General features: G+C 36.5%; 1 protein-coding gene across 2 annotated transcripts; it reads left to right on the plus strand.

The window, feature by feature from the left end:
- Positions 1-4702: 4702 nt before the first annotated feature.
- LOC104904050 (polyadenylate-binding protein 2) lies at positions 4703-12896 on the plus strand. Of its 2 annotated transcripts, none has more exons than XM_010692224.4 (6): positions 4703-5053; positions 5190-5292; positions 6379-6449; positions 11612-11803; positions 11893-12020; positions 12381-12896. In XM_010692224.4, exons 1-6 carry the CDS (start codon positions 4988-4990, stop codon positions 12424-12426), a joined length of 606 nt encoding a protein of 201 aa, XP_010690526.1. In that variant the 5' UTR covers positions 4703-4987; the 3' UTR covers positions 12427-12896. The 2 variants fall into 2 exon arrangements, with proteins under 2 accessions (XP_010690526.1, XP_010690525.1); XM_010692223.4 differs by having other exon boundaries at positions 4711-5059.
- Positions 12897-15582: the final 2686 nt, after the last annotated feature.

The raw sequence follows: 15582 nt of genomic DNA on the forward strand, positions 1-15582 counted from the left end.
ATTATATAGAAATTTTCAAATTCATCCCGTCCCAATGGGTACATTTTTTAAATCTGTCCTGCCCTGCGTTGCCCTACCACCTACCTACTCATCTTATCACCTGCCCCAATCAACTATCCTCCTAAAGTTTAAGAATGCAAATCATCCACCTCAAACACAATCTACCACAACAAAAAAAGTAAAAAAATTGTAAAATTGATAAGTCAACACTAATAAATGAACTAAATTACAAAATCAACTTCAATTTAGTCCTGAATCCAAAATTACGATTTGCAAACCAACTTCGTTCTAATCTGCAAAAATAATATAACATGAATTTTGTAGAATAAAAATTATTAATATATAACATGTTTTTCAATAGATAGAAGGATATGGGATAGAGGAGAAGCTGGGCTTGCGAGGATGGGGGGTGTGCAGAGTTACGGCAGGGCAGACGGGGATGGACTGGCGAAGATGGGGATGGTATAAGTATAACACAAAATCCACATCTGCCCCACTACTAATGGTGGTACAATTTTCATCCTCATCCCCACCCCATTACCGCCAAACTTAGACCCATCCCCGTCCAACAGGGGCGGCTCTCTTATTTGACCCGCCCTACTGTCATCCCTAATTTATTTACCAATATACTATATTATTTATCTTTCATCACTCTCTCTTTAATCATTTTATATTTTCTCCGTTTTGTATTACTTGCATCATCATTTCCTTTTGCACAAGGATCGAAGTAAGGAGAGACATATATTGCCAAAATAGAACGATGCAGTAATAGAAAATTGTCAAAAAATGGAAAATGATACAATTACGTACTAAAAAAGGAAGGAAGTATCATTCATTAACAAAGGGTTAAATTTATAATATAATATTTGACTCTTATATACTATTATCATTACTACAATATTAAAATTTAGATCATTTTTGGTTCAAGTTGTGTAATGAAAAAGGTATGAAATTGTATATAGAAGTGAAATGTTAACAGAACTTGTTACCACCAGCAAATAGATTTTGTTACTTGAGTGGGAAGGAAAAGTAACAAACTAAGAGAATCCATTACCACCAACTATCTTTTCGTCTCTTATTTACTAATCATTTCGTCTCTTATATAGGTGATCCTTGCTAAAAATCATTTTGTCTCTTATTTTACTAATCTGTTCACGAAGTAGAGGGAATGCGATATTCTTGCAGTGCCACAGGATGTGTTTTTGAAACTTCCTTGCTCGTCATGAATGAGGGACTCTCACAAAACCTTACTCTAAGATTGACATTGATATGGTGGTCTCTCATATGAAACCTCTCAAGGCACCGAGACCGGATAGTTTCCAACCCCTATTTTTTCGAAAAATTGGGATTTGATTGCAAATATTGTGTACAACTTGGTGCTGAATGTTTTAGATGGTAAGGGGTTCCCGAATAATCTTAATGACACCTTTATAACCATCATCCCTAAAGTTCACCACCTGAATTGGCTTCTCAATTTCGGCCAATTGGACTTTCCAATGTTGCTTATAAAATTATCACTAAGGTGATTGTGAATAGACTTAAACCTATTTTGCCAGGGATCATTTTCAATACACAATCTAGTTTTGTTCCAGGCAGACAAATCGTCGATAATATAGTGTTTATGCAGGAGGTCCTTCATACTATGAGAAGGAAACAAGGTGCTAAAGGGTACATGGCTATTAACATTGATTTTAAAAAAGTGTATGATCGCTTGCATTGAGATTTCACTCGAGACACTCTCAAGCAAATGAACATTCCCCCTGCTCATTCAAGTTATCATGGATTGTATTACTACCGCATCCCTTCAAGTCATGTCCTGTGGAATGGTGAGCCTAGTGAAAAGTTCCAACCAAGTAGAGGTATTAGACAAGGTCACCCGCTTTCACCCTATCTATTTGTCATGTGTATGGAGCGTCTCTACCAAACTATTAAAGAAGTCGTAGTGAATGATCATTGGAAACCGTTCTATGCTAGCCAGAACGGTCCGAAGCTTTCTAACTTATTTTATGCAGATGATATTGTGTTGTTTGCCGAAGCAGATATTAACCAATAAGCTCAAGCGATGCAGAGTTGTCTTTGCAAGTTTTATCTTGCTTTTAGTCAAAAGGTAGTTTGATGAAGTCTCGAGTTTTCTTCTCGAATAATGTTTCACCATCTCAACAACAAAATATTAGTGAGGCGTTGACCATTGAAGCAACAAATGATATTGGGATGTAACCTGTGATGCCAATTATCACTGGCAGGGTTACAAAAGCTACATTCAGCCATACATGTGAAAAGATAGATCGCAAATTAGCAGGGTGGAAGACTAAATATCTCTCGATGGTGGGCATAATTACCTTAGCCAAATCTACCATCTCTACCATGAGTAATTATTCAATGCAAACTGCTAAACTTCCCAAACTTGTTTGTGATGAAGTTGACAAGAAAGTTAGGAAATTTATTTGGGGAGGTTCAGATGATAAGAGGGGTGTTCATCTCATCTCTTGGGAAAACCTTCAATAACCACCACAACAACAAGGGGGCCTGGGAATTCCTTCAGCTCGTCAGTCCAATGCTGCCTTCTTTACAAAGCTACATGGGATGGAGAATTTTAATCGAGCCAAATGCTCTTTGGGCACGGGTTCTACGTGTAAAGTATTGTCATGGCAGGTGTGACATTGATATGTTTGTGAATAAAGCAGGGACCTTTAATGCGTGGAAGGTATTATGGAGAATGCAAGATTCCTTTGTGAGGGTATGCAAGTTGCTATAAGAAATGGCAAATAAACCCTCTTCTGGGACCATAGATGGGCCACAAAAATGCCGCTATCAAACCTGGTAACTTAGCCCATACCTAAGGAGCTGCATGGCGTTACTGTCGAAGGGATGTGGGACCATTTCGAAGGCTGGAAATGGGAAACCTTTTCCCTCTACCTTGCACAAGATGCCCTTTTAAAAAAATCCAATCATACGAGCTTAAAGATGATCTTGAGTTGGGAGATCTTGTTTATTGGAGGAACGGTAACAAAGGTAAATTTTCTATCAAATCCACCTTCTGTATTATGCGCAATGAACGTGATTCAATAAACGATGAGTGTTGGAAATTTGTTTGGGTTGCTCTAGTTTAACAACGCATTTGCGCATTCTTGTTGATTACTTGCCGTGATAGAATTTTGGGTAACTCAGTTCGATACAAAAGACATGTGACAGATGATCCTAAGTGTCATGTTTGTGGGGCTGAAGAAGAGTCCACAATCCACATTCTACGAGAGTGCGCAATTGCTAAAATGGTGTGGCACAAACTAGGGGGTCTTGCTGACAAAACTTTCTTCTATCACCAACGTTTGAAGCAATGGATTAAAGCTAATTTAAGTCATGTTGATGAAGATGGCTTCCCAATATGGGGAACACTATTTTTGCATTTCTATATGCTGGATATAGAGGTGGCGAAATAGCTTGGTTTTTGGAAGATTTCAAAAAGTGTCTGTTGATATTGGTGGTTTTATTCACGTGCTACAATGAGATGAGAAGGAGTTTTGAGAGGGCTAACATGCTAAACTCAGTTGAGTTACATAGAGATCATAGGAAAGAAGTGGGTATAATTGGAAATAGCCACACCGCTCTGAATACAAATAGGGCTTCCAAAGGTTCCCCGAGGCCAGCAGGAGGGGGTGCTATATCGAGGGATCATTATGGGGTGCTTATCTTAGCTTGTCACTAAATCTGGGGAACTGCAAAGCATTTAGGGCAGAAATCGTGGCTCTAGTAAAAGGGCTTGAACTTGCAAGAGACATTTAAATCAAACAACTTATGATCCAACTTGATAATCTAGCACATGTCTAGATGTTGTAGAACAAAGATAATGGAAGGAATGAGTGCACTCATTTGATTAAGCACTGCATTAATTTAATTCAAGCGAAAGCTGGAAAGTTCGGATCACCCATGTTTATCGCGAAGGAAATTGAGTTGCAGATTGGCTTGCCAATCATGGAGTGACTCAACTCTCCTCTTCTTTAATTTTTCTTTTGCTCCAGTAGGACTTAGGGGTATTGTGAGTGAGGATGCTAGGGGGGTGCCCATCCCTCGTCTTGATCCTCATTAGATTTATTTCTAATTGTTTTTGGTTGTGTTTGTGTGTTTAGTTTACGTTATCCTCTTGGTTTCGGAGTGGACCCTTTCACTTTTTGTTTTGTTCTTATTTCTTTGGTGTCTGTACCTTATTTGGATAAAAAAAAAATAACTACCAAGTAGTGAAAGTGGTTTGAAGAGGGCTTAAACCAAAAAAAGAAGAAAGGAGTAAGTATTTGATCCGTTTCTTAAATCCCAAACATGTTAAACCAGATATGTTCTTAAAGACTTAGACAGATAAATTATATACTCTTGACCGTTAAAAAAATTACATAATATTGAAAATTCATAGTTAAAATTACAATATAATATTTGACTCTCAAGTAGAGGTGATCAACATCATCCTGCTTCGAAAATTCATGATGTCTATGCAAGATATTTTGTCCAACTGTTCCAGCCCCATCCAACCCGATTTTTGGACAAAAAAGACAAGTCATGAGCATCGAAAAAACGAAAATCTAAACTAAATCTTGTCTCGATACAAAAAACGTGATTGGCCAAGCTCGAAAATTTAACCCAAAACAAACCCATGATCACCTCTACAATCTCAAGTGTCAACCCAACAAAGAAAATACTCCATAAAGGCCGGGCGAGCAAGTAAAAGTTATCATCAATGGGCTGAAGTGAGTTGTTCATAACAAGATTGCCATCTCAAATATGTAATCATTTTTCACAAAATGAAGCATAGCCCAATTTAGATTTGACTGCCATACTTATATAGTCATATACTCATATGATCATATCATATGAATGAGAATTTCATTTACTTAATTAAATTTCCCTTTGACACACACCAAACTGCTTCTCCGCTACTGTCTCGTAGCAGCTGACACAGAGAGAAGAAGGAGGAGAGAGAAAGAAGGAACGCGAGATAAAAATGGAGCAACCTGAAGAACAAGACATCGACATGACTTCTGCTGCTGATATTAACGACAATGAGCCTGTTGCGGTTTTTCCTACTTTCTCTCTCTTTTTTTTTTTTTTTGTTCTTCTTCATCAAACTTTTGTTTATTTTTCTGAATTTTTTCGGTAAAAGCAAAAACCTAATTTGCGACGTAAAATGTGTTATGAAATTGCAGGATGTGGAAGATATGAGAAAGAGATTGAAGGAAATGGAAGATGAAGCCGCTGCTCTTCGTGAGATGCAGGCTAAAGTTGAGAAAGAGATGGGCGCTGTTCAAGGTTTTTCTTCCCTTTTTTTAGATTATTTTATTATTTTTCATGTTTTTTACGAATGATACTGTTGATTAGTTGACGAATTACTGGAATGAATGATTCTAGGGTTATCTTTTGTGTGGAATTGAGATAGTTTCTTGTGGATTGTGTTTATGATGTGATCATATTGTTGTATGATTTTGGTTGGAGTTGTTTGTTTTGTTCCTCGTAATTCAAATGTGATCAGTGAGGTTAAGGTTTGATTTTTGATATGAAATCGCTACATTTGTTTGCAAACGGATGGATTTTAGGAACTTTGATACTTTTCCACTGCATTTGTCCCTGTCTTTCTTTGTAGCTAGTAGTGTGACACGTTAGTTGTTGTGGATATGAAATCGCTACTTTTCGTTCGCAAACAGATGGATGTCTAGGAACTTTGTTACACTTTCCACTGCACTTGTCCCTGTCTTTCTTCGTAGCTAGTAGCGTGACGCGTTAGTTGTTGTGGATATAAAAATCGTTACTTTTCGTTCACAAACAAATTGGATGTCTAGGAACCTTGTTACATTTTCCATTGCATTTGTCCGTCTTTCTTCGTAGCTAGTAGTGTGATGCGTTAGTTGTTGTGGATATGAAATTGCTACTTTTCGTTTGCAAACAGATGGATGCCTAGGAAATTTGTTACATTTTCCATTGCGTTTGTCTCTGTCTTTCTTCGTAGGTAGTAGCGTGGTGCGTTAGTTGTTGTGGTGATAAGTTTCAAATTATTATTAGTGATAAGCTGCTGCTTTAAGAATCATAGTTACATATCATATCCTAGTTACATATCCTAGACTTTACAGTTTACACCTATAATCTACTACTATATGGCAGTTTAAGGACATGGCTTTTGATTCCAAGTTTAGCTTTTAATCAATCCTTACACTGAACTTGTCGAATAACCAAAATGTAGATCTTTCATCAGTATTGCAGACTTTAAAGAAAGCAGTTGCAATACACTCTAGCTTTTATATCATTTGGAAAGAAATGGTGTATTTGCAAGCTGTTTTTGTGGTCACTGTTGATTTTGTGACTCAATATTGTTGATTCATTGTACATTTTTGTGCTTTACAGATCCTGCTGCTGTAGCTGCTGATCAAGCAAACAAGGAGGAAGTTGATTCTCGGTCAGTGTTTGTGGGAAATGTGAGTTCATTTCCTTCTACCTGTTGCATAGCTTAACAGCACACATTCTTCCTTGATGTAACTTAGTGTGGTGTCTATTTCTTACTTGCAAATACTCCATGCTTGCATGCAACTAAAGTCGATTATGTTATATTTTTGTTCTCAAACTGTATTTTATTGTTATGAGCATAGTTAATTAGTCATAAGTATGCAGTGAAATGATACTTTTGCATGCATATTAGAGTGGGTTTGTGTTTTTGTGCATGAATGAAAGCATGATTACTTCAGCATATTTACGGACTATATAAGTTACTCATACCAAAATAGAGGTCTTACTTAAATGACCAGGTACATCTTCACTGCTTCACCATTCCACATTGGTGGGTGATACACCCAATTCTGGGGTACCCAGGCAGATTAATCTAGGACTCTGCCAACCCAGCTGAGAAAGCCCGGTTGGTTGACACTACCCTTTGAGCTAGAAGATTCCAGCTTGAAGATTTCATCGAGGAAACCTTCTTGACTCCTGATGGAGATGTGAGTGTATGCCTCCGTGATTAGTAAAGACAGTAGAAAATTGATAGCCGAGAACAAAGCATTTCATGTTCAATTTCTAGCACCTAGTTAGCTAGATAAACTAGTAAAGCTGAACTAGGGGACTGTACTTTAAGAGGCTTTTCTTTCATTTGAATTGATCTGGGAGACAAAATTTAGTACCAAAGTTTGGCAGAGTTTAATGGTTGATAACAGTAGCCTCTTTTTATGCTATGCAAAAGGTTGCTGATTGCCTGATACTCACTAGATTATAAACTATTAAAGCTGAACTAGGGGACTGTACTTTAAGAGGCTTTTCTTTCATTTGAATTGATCTGGGAGACAAAATTTAGTACCAAAGTTTGGCAGAGTTTAATGGTTGATAACAGTAGCCTCTTTTTATGCTATGCAAAAGGTTGCTGATTGCCTGATACTCACTAGATTATTTAAATATCTGCCTAGGTCTCTTGTGGGTCTGTGCATATATGTGCTCCTGATGTATCTCTTCCTACTAGTATGTTGGTATTATGAGGATGGTTCGCTTTTTAATATGAAAACCATTCTTGCAAAGATTGTGCTAGATAAGTGTTTTGACCTTGATGCTAAATTGCTAATTGCCACATCAAATTTCTAAGTCGTATTAAATTTTGGAATTGTATCTGGAGTTTTAATCTAGAAGTTAATGTAGTAAATTTTAGGTACAGAATGAAGTACTTCTTGCTTGTGCTTTAAATTTAAAAATGTGTAGCTAGTGAGCCTTTTAAGTCTCTTCTATTGGTGATTTTTTTTACTGGACTTTTTTCTCCCTTTTCGACAACGCAAACCAGCAGTTTCAAAATTACTTCCCTTCTTTGACACATGTCTTAATGTAAAAGTTCAATAACAATGATCTTCTTTTCCCTATAGTGGATTAAAAGGCTCTTATTGTCACTTATGAAGAGGATTCTGGTACTATTAGATTTGGATTGTTAAGTGGTACAATTTGAAGTAGAAAAGACATGTTGGGAAGGACGGACTATGTACGTACCATCATTGCTGATGCTCTGGCTAAATGATAGTTCTGATGCAAGTATGCAACCAATGATTCTTTTTGTCTTTTTTGAGTCGTGTTCCGCTTCTTCTTGTGTGATATTCAATTATCCAATCTACAATTATTATTCTTAAATCTGACATTCTTACTCAATGCACTCACCTGAATCTTGGGTTCAGTTCCCTGATTGATGATGCTATTTGAAAGACTGAGTTTTCTTCAACCAACCTTTTCTTGATGAAGTAGTTAGCTTCTTCAGCTAAGAATTTTTTAGGTTGTGTTTTTAGGAATCTTCTTTGTCTTGGTGACCTATTTACTTGATTGATGAGCAAATATGTCGTTCTTTACACTGTCAAATGAAAGAGGTAGCATGCTTGTTAGATGGTATAGTTTGGTATGGTTGCTAGTATGAATAGGGGATATAGTTTGAGCAATCATGGCTTGTTGCTTTACATTGATACTGGAATCCTCTACGAAATACTTCCTCCGGTTCAATTTAGATGCTACATAGAGAAAGTGGGGAGGTTTTCTTAAGAAAGCTAGAGAGAGAAAGTTGGGAACCACCATTTTATGAATAAAAAACATTTGTTGAGGAAAACATATGGGTATTCTAAAGGAGATAGTGGAGGATCACCAACTTTTAAGGGTAATATAGAAAGTTTAGGGGCAAAAAGAAGTACATTTATGGTAGCAAGTATTGTGACATTTCCATTTAGGCAACTTAGTAAGTATTTTGAAACAGAGGAAGTAAGATTTAGACTTTGACACTTGATAAAGGTTGTTCTTGAGCACTGGTTGTTAAGGTTCTAGGTTAAGATGCATATATGTCATGGATGTAGCATTGGTAAAGTTTGAACATTTGCTTGTATGTATTTAGGGTTGTGGTGACACCCAAGAATCTGGTGGTTGAGGTAAGTTATCACTGCTTCTAAGTCCTGACTCTGCTGGTCCTTAATTTTGATTTGGAAAATGAGAAATTTTGGTCTGTGGAGGAATAACATTTCTGCTCTGCATGTTCATGCGGTTTTGAATAACTCAACTTCTTAGAGAGAAATAGAGGCAGGAGTTTTTAAAACGAGTCCGAAGCATATGCTAGGAGTTTGGCAATGAGAAGGGAGGGGGGGGGGATTTTGAAGCCTATTCCTATAATGATGAATATCACATCTGGAATTGTTGGGTAGTTTTATGTCCGGAAAACATTTTTTAAATTGCTAGCACTGCAATGGGGGTATGGTTCTTTCATAGAGTCTCAGTTTTATCTATGAAGATGGATTTTGTGGTGGTGAAGTGGCAGCAATACTTACATAAACGTGCGTCGTTTATGGTTGTGTTTTTAAGGGGTTCAAGACACCAATGATGATAGGTTTGGGTGTGATATAGTAATGTAAAAATATATGCTGTTGATGGAAGATGAAACTGGTGACCAGTTTGGGGGAAATATGTTTATGCGTAATGTATGGGCACAAGGTAGGTCTAAATGGGTGTTATTAGTGAGAAATCATAGGCTGTCTTTCTGTGCATGAAAATGCATTGAGTTTTCATTTGAGCGGCATTTGGGAAAAAGACAATCAAAAGCACAATTGAGGTAAAGTACTTTAAGCTTGGGCCTCAAGGCTAATTCACATTGAACTGAATCAAGTTTCAGTTTTCCACACCAACATATACTGCTTTTTTTAAATAAAAAAAGTAATGGGTGCAACTCTCATACAATATACTTTGGAAGTAAGCAGCTTTTTTCTGAAGCATAACATTTCTTCCTTCCAAAATCAAACAAGTGAATACCTGCTGTCCTCAATCTCTGAATGGACCTTCCACCTACGAGTGGCAAGTTGAATCATCTCTATATTTCATCCAAAATTTGTGGCTTTTGGAGATCTACTGGCTCTTTAGTCCCCACCCTCGCTGAAGAGAGGATCTCACCTTTCTGTCCCAACATTATTAATGTGTGTGGAAATCTTATTAGTGAGATCATGGAAATTAGAACAATGTGATTGTGTGGAAAAGTGAAAGTATGGAAATTACAACTGCGATCTTGTTTGATTGTTTATTAAGCAGAACTATTGATTAGTCGAAAAATAACCTACCTTTCCATTGTTTGGTTTATATATGAAAAAACTATTTGATTTGTAAGTATAATAATGAGATAATTTTAGATTTCCGTAGTTTTCCCTATGATTTCGAAAGATAACTATGAGAACTAGTGGCCTCAATGTAACTAATTATAAGATTTCCACTTACCGGGTTTTTCTCATTAATGTCAAGTTCCAAACAGTAATATTCATAACATTTCTATTTCGGGAATATATCCTTTTCACACCTACATTTCTCTCTCCATTCCATCAATCTGTTTCTCTCTTATTGTCAACCACTTTTTGTGACTTTTTTCGGTTTTTTCCCGCCCTCCGGCCTCTAGCAAGTTTCAGTTTTTGTAATAAATTTATCACTTATTTCAGTTATTTGTAGTAAACTTGCCAATCTCAAATAAAATTTAATCATGGAATGGAGGAGTAATTGAGCATTTTCTGTTATAATGTACCTGTGTCATTGCGAAGTTGAAAGGCTTAGTTATCAGTAGAAAGCTATTTAAACTTTAAAGAAACAAGAATAGAACGAGCTCCTTGCAATCTGCACTGCAGACTATGTTAGCCTAGTTCTAGTGGCTTGTGCAGTTGTGCTTAAACAGATACTTTAGCAAGCAATAATTTTCCTCTAAATTATTATCGCAGCATTTTACTAGAGTCCTCTGCTTATAAATGGCAGGACGTTCTCAATTCAGCTCAGGTTATATCTGTCAAAATTGAAGTGCTTGGAATCAGTGCCCTCTATTTTAGTCAACCAGCTGGACTGGCTAGATCTATTGTGGCTCAAATACTAGACTTCTTAACAGGATTCCTTCTATAACACTATGTTTGGTATTTTTTTTAGTAAAGGAAGGGAAGAGAAGAGATGGGAAAAGAAGGGAACTAAACTTTCTAATGTTTCGTTGTTAGGGAGTAAATTAATTCTCTCTTTTCTCCCAAATTCCTCTAGTTTTGGGAGGAAAGGGAAGGGGAGATTTGTTAGGTTTTCTTTCCTCTCACTTCCTTTCCTTTCCAATTGAATCCTTTATAATATTTTTTTACCAAACATAGGAAAGTCTCTTTTTTCTTTCCATTTCCTTTCTTACCATCCAAATTCCTCCCTAGCAAACATAGTGTAAATTATTATGAACCAAAATCCTATAAACTTTTGAGTTATAAGGCCCAGCTGCCAGCCTCTGTGTCTCCATGGGGACCAGGTTCCTGAACTGTTCTGTTTGACAAACAGCTGACCTACATGCATAACTTATAGATTTTTTCTCTTCTAATAGCCCATCTGATATGTGACCCCTGTCATACCTTCTTGAGTTCTTCCCATCCTTTATTTGAATGCGCTGCTAAGTGGAAACTTATTACATTGTGAAACCCTTTTTTTTTTTTTCAAACTTTTAGTTAGTTAAATGCTTCAGTTGTAGTGTCATTGAGCTTTATATTGAATTGGAGCACTAATATTCTCTTTTACTAGGTAAAGAGCCTCTCTGATGGTTCTCCTGCCAGATCTTATTGGTTTTATTGTCAAAGCTGATTAAGACACATTGCAGGTTGATTATGCTTGCACGCCTGAAGAGGTGCAGCAGCATTTTCAGTCATGTGGAACTGTAAACAGGGTAACCATTCGGACGAATAAATTTGGACAACCAAAAGGATATGCTTATGTGGAATTTTTAGAGACAGAGGCTGTTCAAGAAGCACTCCGTTTGAATGAATCTGTTCTGCATGGCCGCCAGTTGAAGGTGAGGAATCCCCTTTTGAAATGGTTATTGCCATATTGTTCATATATTTCTGAATTTGACTATTCTTCGGCTTCCGTTATCTCTCTTAGGTGACAGCAAAGAGAACCAACGTTCCAGGAATGAAGCAGTTTCGTCCTAGGCGCCCAAGTCCTATTATGGGATATGGATTTAGGGGTGCATACCCACCACCATATTTTTACTCACCTTATGGATATGGGTAGGTTCTATTATTTGTTGTTCTCTTTTGTATGAAAAGTTCTTACCCCCAATATTCCATATTTCTGTTCTGGGATGCCCCTAGATAAGAAAAGGTTGTCTAAATTACAATACCTTCAACTATGAACTCTACTGAAGGACCACTCGTGGCATGTTACAGATGTAAATTCTTATATAAACAAGTTCACAAGTAGTCTTCCATATTAAATGTGGCCTATTGATTTAGGGACCGAGGATGTAGAGTTTTTCTTTCCCCCTTTTCGCATTCCACCTTGCAACCCCCTTTGCCCTGAATACTTTATAGCTTGGCAAGATATTGTGTTGCGTAAATTCACAATCGTTTTCTGTTTCCTTGCTGCAGGAAAGTCCCAAGGTTCAGAATGCCAATGCGTTATGGCCCTTATTAGTTTCATAAACAAAACAAAACAAAACAAAACAAAAAAGAATATTTATTAGAACATAAACTGTTGAGGATGGTAAGTCGAAGGAAATATATGATGACACCCTCTTGTCATCGATCATCATCGGAGTTGGCAACTCTTATGAGGATTCTCGGAGGATATTTTTGATAGCAGCAACTATGCGTGTTTTCTGATTAACAATGTAATTATGTGTTTGAGCTTTCTGAGGATGATATAATTGCCGTAGTTATGAAAGTTATTTCTTGCCCTTTTCTTTCCTGTCTATTTTAGGTCCACTAGTGGCGTGATCGCACGAGGAGAGGCGAAAATGGGGGAAAGTGACTTGATCTTTCCTAAGTCCATAAACATGCCAAACACGCCATCAATCAATCTCTTCTTGATGATGAGGGTGAAATACAACTCATTGTTGTTTTATGAATTTGGATTTGGTTTCTTTATCATCCATGATTTGGCCACATCTAACCTTGTACTTTTCCGTTCCTTATAAATTTCTCCTTTTTAATCTTTCCTGAAGTCCGCCACATTTGAATCAGTTGAAGTTTGACCTTTCCATCTTATATGCGATTCTTTACAAGTTAAGATAATTGAGTTACAGACTTTTATGGATGTTTTGCACGTGTAGAGTTCCTTACATGACTAGGCTGCTATGGTTTGAAGCTTCCTATTTCCTAAATTTTCACTAGGTCAATATCAATGGGCTTGAAATGTGGCTCAAAATGGATAACTACGGTGTGCAGTACAGTACATTCTAGTTTGGTTTTGGTTGCGAATCAAGTTAGTTGATAAAGTATTGTGGGATGGTGTAAAAAAGTTGGTATCGAGTCTTGTTTACGTCGTGGTTCTTTCTTACACTCTTTATACACACAAACGTACAACAATTTAGCTCATTAAACAACAATGCTTAGATCATTAGGTGGTTATGTACTTCATATGATCGGCTTCAATTGTACGACTCCTTTGAACTTGATTAACAAATTTGAACACACAACATTCAGCTCCATGAGATTGTTTCTTGCATTATCCGTATGCTTTTATGCATAGGACTTGTGTAATACTAGCTTAGTTGATTTGAGTTTAGAGGATTGGTAAATAAGAGCTAAATTTAAATATTGTCTATATCACTGCTAATTGTAACTAGATATACTTAACAAAATCAATTAGCCATTCATTTTTGTAACTTTGGGTTGGATATGATATTCGGTATATGAAGTACCATGGGAAGAGAATGCGGTACATAGAAATAAAATTAATAAGCAATTGGACCATTGGAATGTCTTAAAGAAGCATCAAGCAATGTGGTATACCAAAAGAAGGGGTACAACGTGGAATGTAGATGCTTCCATGAAAATCTCTAACTCAAAGGCAGCAATTGGTGGGGTTCTTTGAGACTACCATGGGAAATTCATATGTCTATTTTCAAGTCCTATCTCTTTCATGGAGATCAATCATGTGGATATATTTGCTATTCATAGAGCTTTAAAAATTTCACCGGTCATTGAAAATGCTCGAAATAGTAAGATCATTGTGGAATTAGACTCACCAAATGCGGTATCTTGGTGCACTGGCGAGAACAATGGCCCATGAAATCTCACTTTTATCATCAACTTCATTCGAAATACAATGAAGGAGGGCTTGGGTGTGGAAATAGTCCATAAAAGTAGAGAGTCAAATGTGGTGGCGGATCTATGTTGTGCCGTAAAGGCCTTGGAAGCCCTTTTCGGGTTGTAATGGACTAAAACTTATGAAATAAAACACCCAATTATCAAAAAAAAAATAGGGGTACAAGGTACAAGTACAAATGTGATCGGAGCCATATGCCAATACAAGGACATCCGCATCTTTGATTGGCCAAGAGTAGGTGAAGATTGATTTTCATATTCAAAATTTAGCCAAAATTAGTGCTTAAAGGATTGAATTACCATCAAGTACTCCTGCAGTCCTGACGTGGACTTGTAGCTAGGTGAAGGGTCTAATCGGAGAAAGATGCAGAATGATATGGTTTCTATAATTCGTCTATTTAGGTGTTGTTTGGTTGGAAGTATGAAGTATTACTAATTCTAGGAACTTGTTTTCTCTTGAAATTCCAATTCTTATAAAGGCGCAAGAGTTGTTTGGTTGCTTGTAGAAAGTAGGGGAGGATCTAGGATTTTGAAATTGGGGGGTCCTAACTAAGTAAACCAAGCAAATATACAATACTCATAATACATAAATGATAAGTTGAGTTTGACCATAACAAAACAAAACTCTATATTATTCGAGTCCTTTATTAGAGATACCTTCATCATATCGATATTTCCATATTATCTCCAATTTATTGTATTGAAGTTAATGTTGTGGGCCAAAGAAAGTATAATATAATAATAAACAATTGGTAGGACGATTCTTAAAAAACAGGAAAAAAAGTGCGTAAACTAATAAGGGACAACTCAAAAAGGAAAATGGGAGAATTAGTTGTTATATTACAAAAACACGGCTAAAATTAAAGCTAAAATAATATAATGAAGATTTCAAATAGAAAAGAAAAAATGTTAAAATAGTAAAAGAAAAGAACAAGAAGTATAAAGTAATATAGAAAAATAAAGGTCATCAAGTAGAGAAGAAACAAAATGAAAAAGAAAGTTGAAAATGGTTTTTAGGGGATCGAACCCGCGCAAAAATTTAGCGCATGCAAGAGGTTGGTAAATAGTTGACCACTAGAGCAACTCGCATATTGTCGTATAAAAGCACGGATACTAAATATAAACAGTAGTTTTTATCGTTTTTTTTTCTTTTACGGGGTAGTCTTTATTCCCTTAATAAATATAAAGGAAGCTGATTTTTTTTGGTGGGGATTGGGCCACCCAGAACCCTTAATAAGTTCCCCTCTAATAGGAAGTAAAACTTTTTATGAGAAGTTTTACATATCTAGTATAGGCAAACAATTTCCTCCATTTTATGAGAAGTAGAATTTCTTAGGAAGTACAACTTCCTAAATTTTTGCCAATCAAATGAGTTTCACTTCCGATGTATATAGTCAATCAAACAACACTCAATAAACAATTCTAGCAGCAATTTATGTGATTTGTCAATCTAATTTAGGCATATATGAATTTTGAACTTGAGGTTCAGGAAAGGAGCCGTAACTACTACTTTCTCTAAAGA

The sequence above is a fragment of the Beta vulgaris genome, chromosome 9, assembly GCF_026745355.1.
Source record: "Beta vulgaris subsp. vulgaris cultivar EL10 chromosome 9, EL10.2, whole genome shotgun sequence".
Classification (NCBI taxonomy): Eukaryota; Viridiplantae; Streptophyta; class Magnoliopsida; order Caryophyllales; family Amaranthaceae; genus Beta; species Beta vulgaris.

Excerpts from the sequence above, each read along its gene's own strand:
- LOC104904050 (XM_010692223.4), top strand. The coding sequence starts at position 4,988 with ATGGAGCAACCTGAAGAACAAGACATCGACATGACTTCTGCTGCTGAT. Across the intron at positions 5,293-6,378 it reads AGAGATGGGCGCTGTTCAAG|ATCCTGCTGCTGTAGCTGCT; the intron begins GTTTTTCTTCCC and ends TGTGCTTTACAG. Across the intron at positions 11,804-11,892 it reads TGCATGGCCGCCAGTTGAAG|GTGACAGCAAAGAGAACCAA; the intron begins GTGAGGAATCCC and ends TATCTCTCTTAG.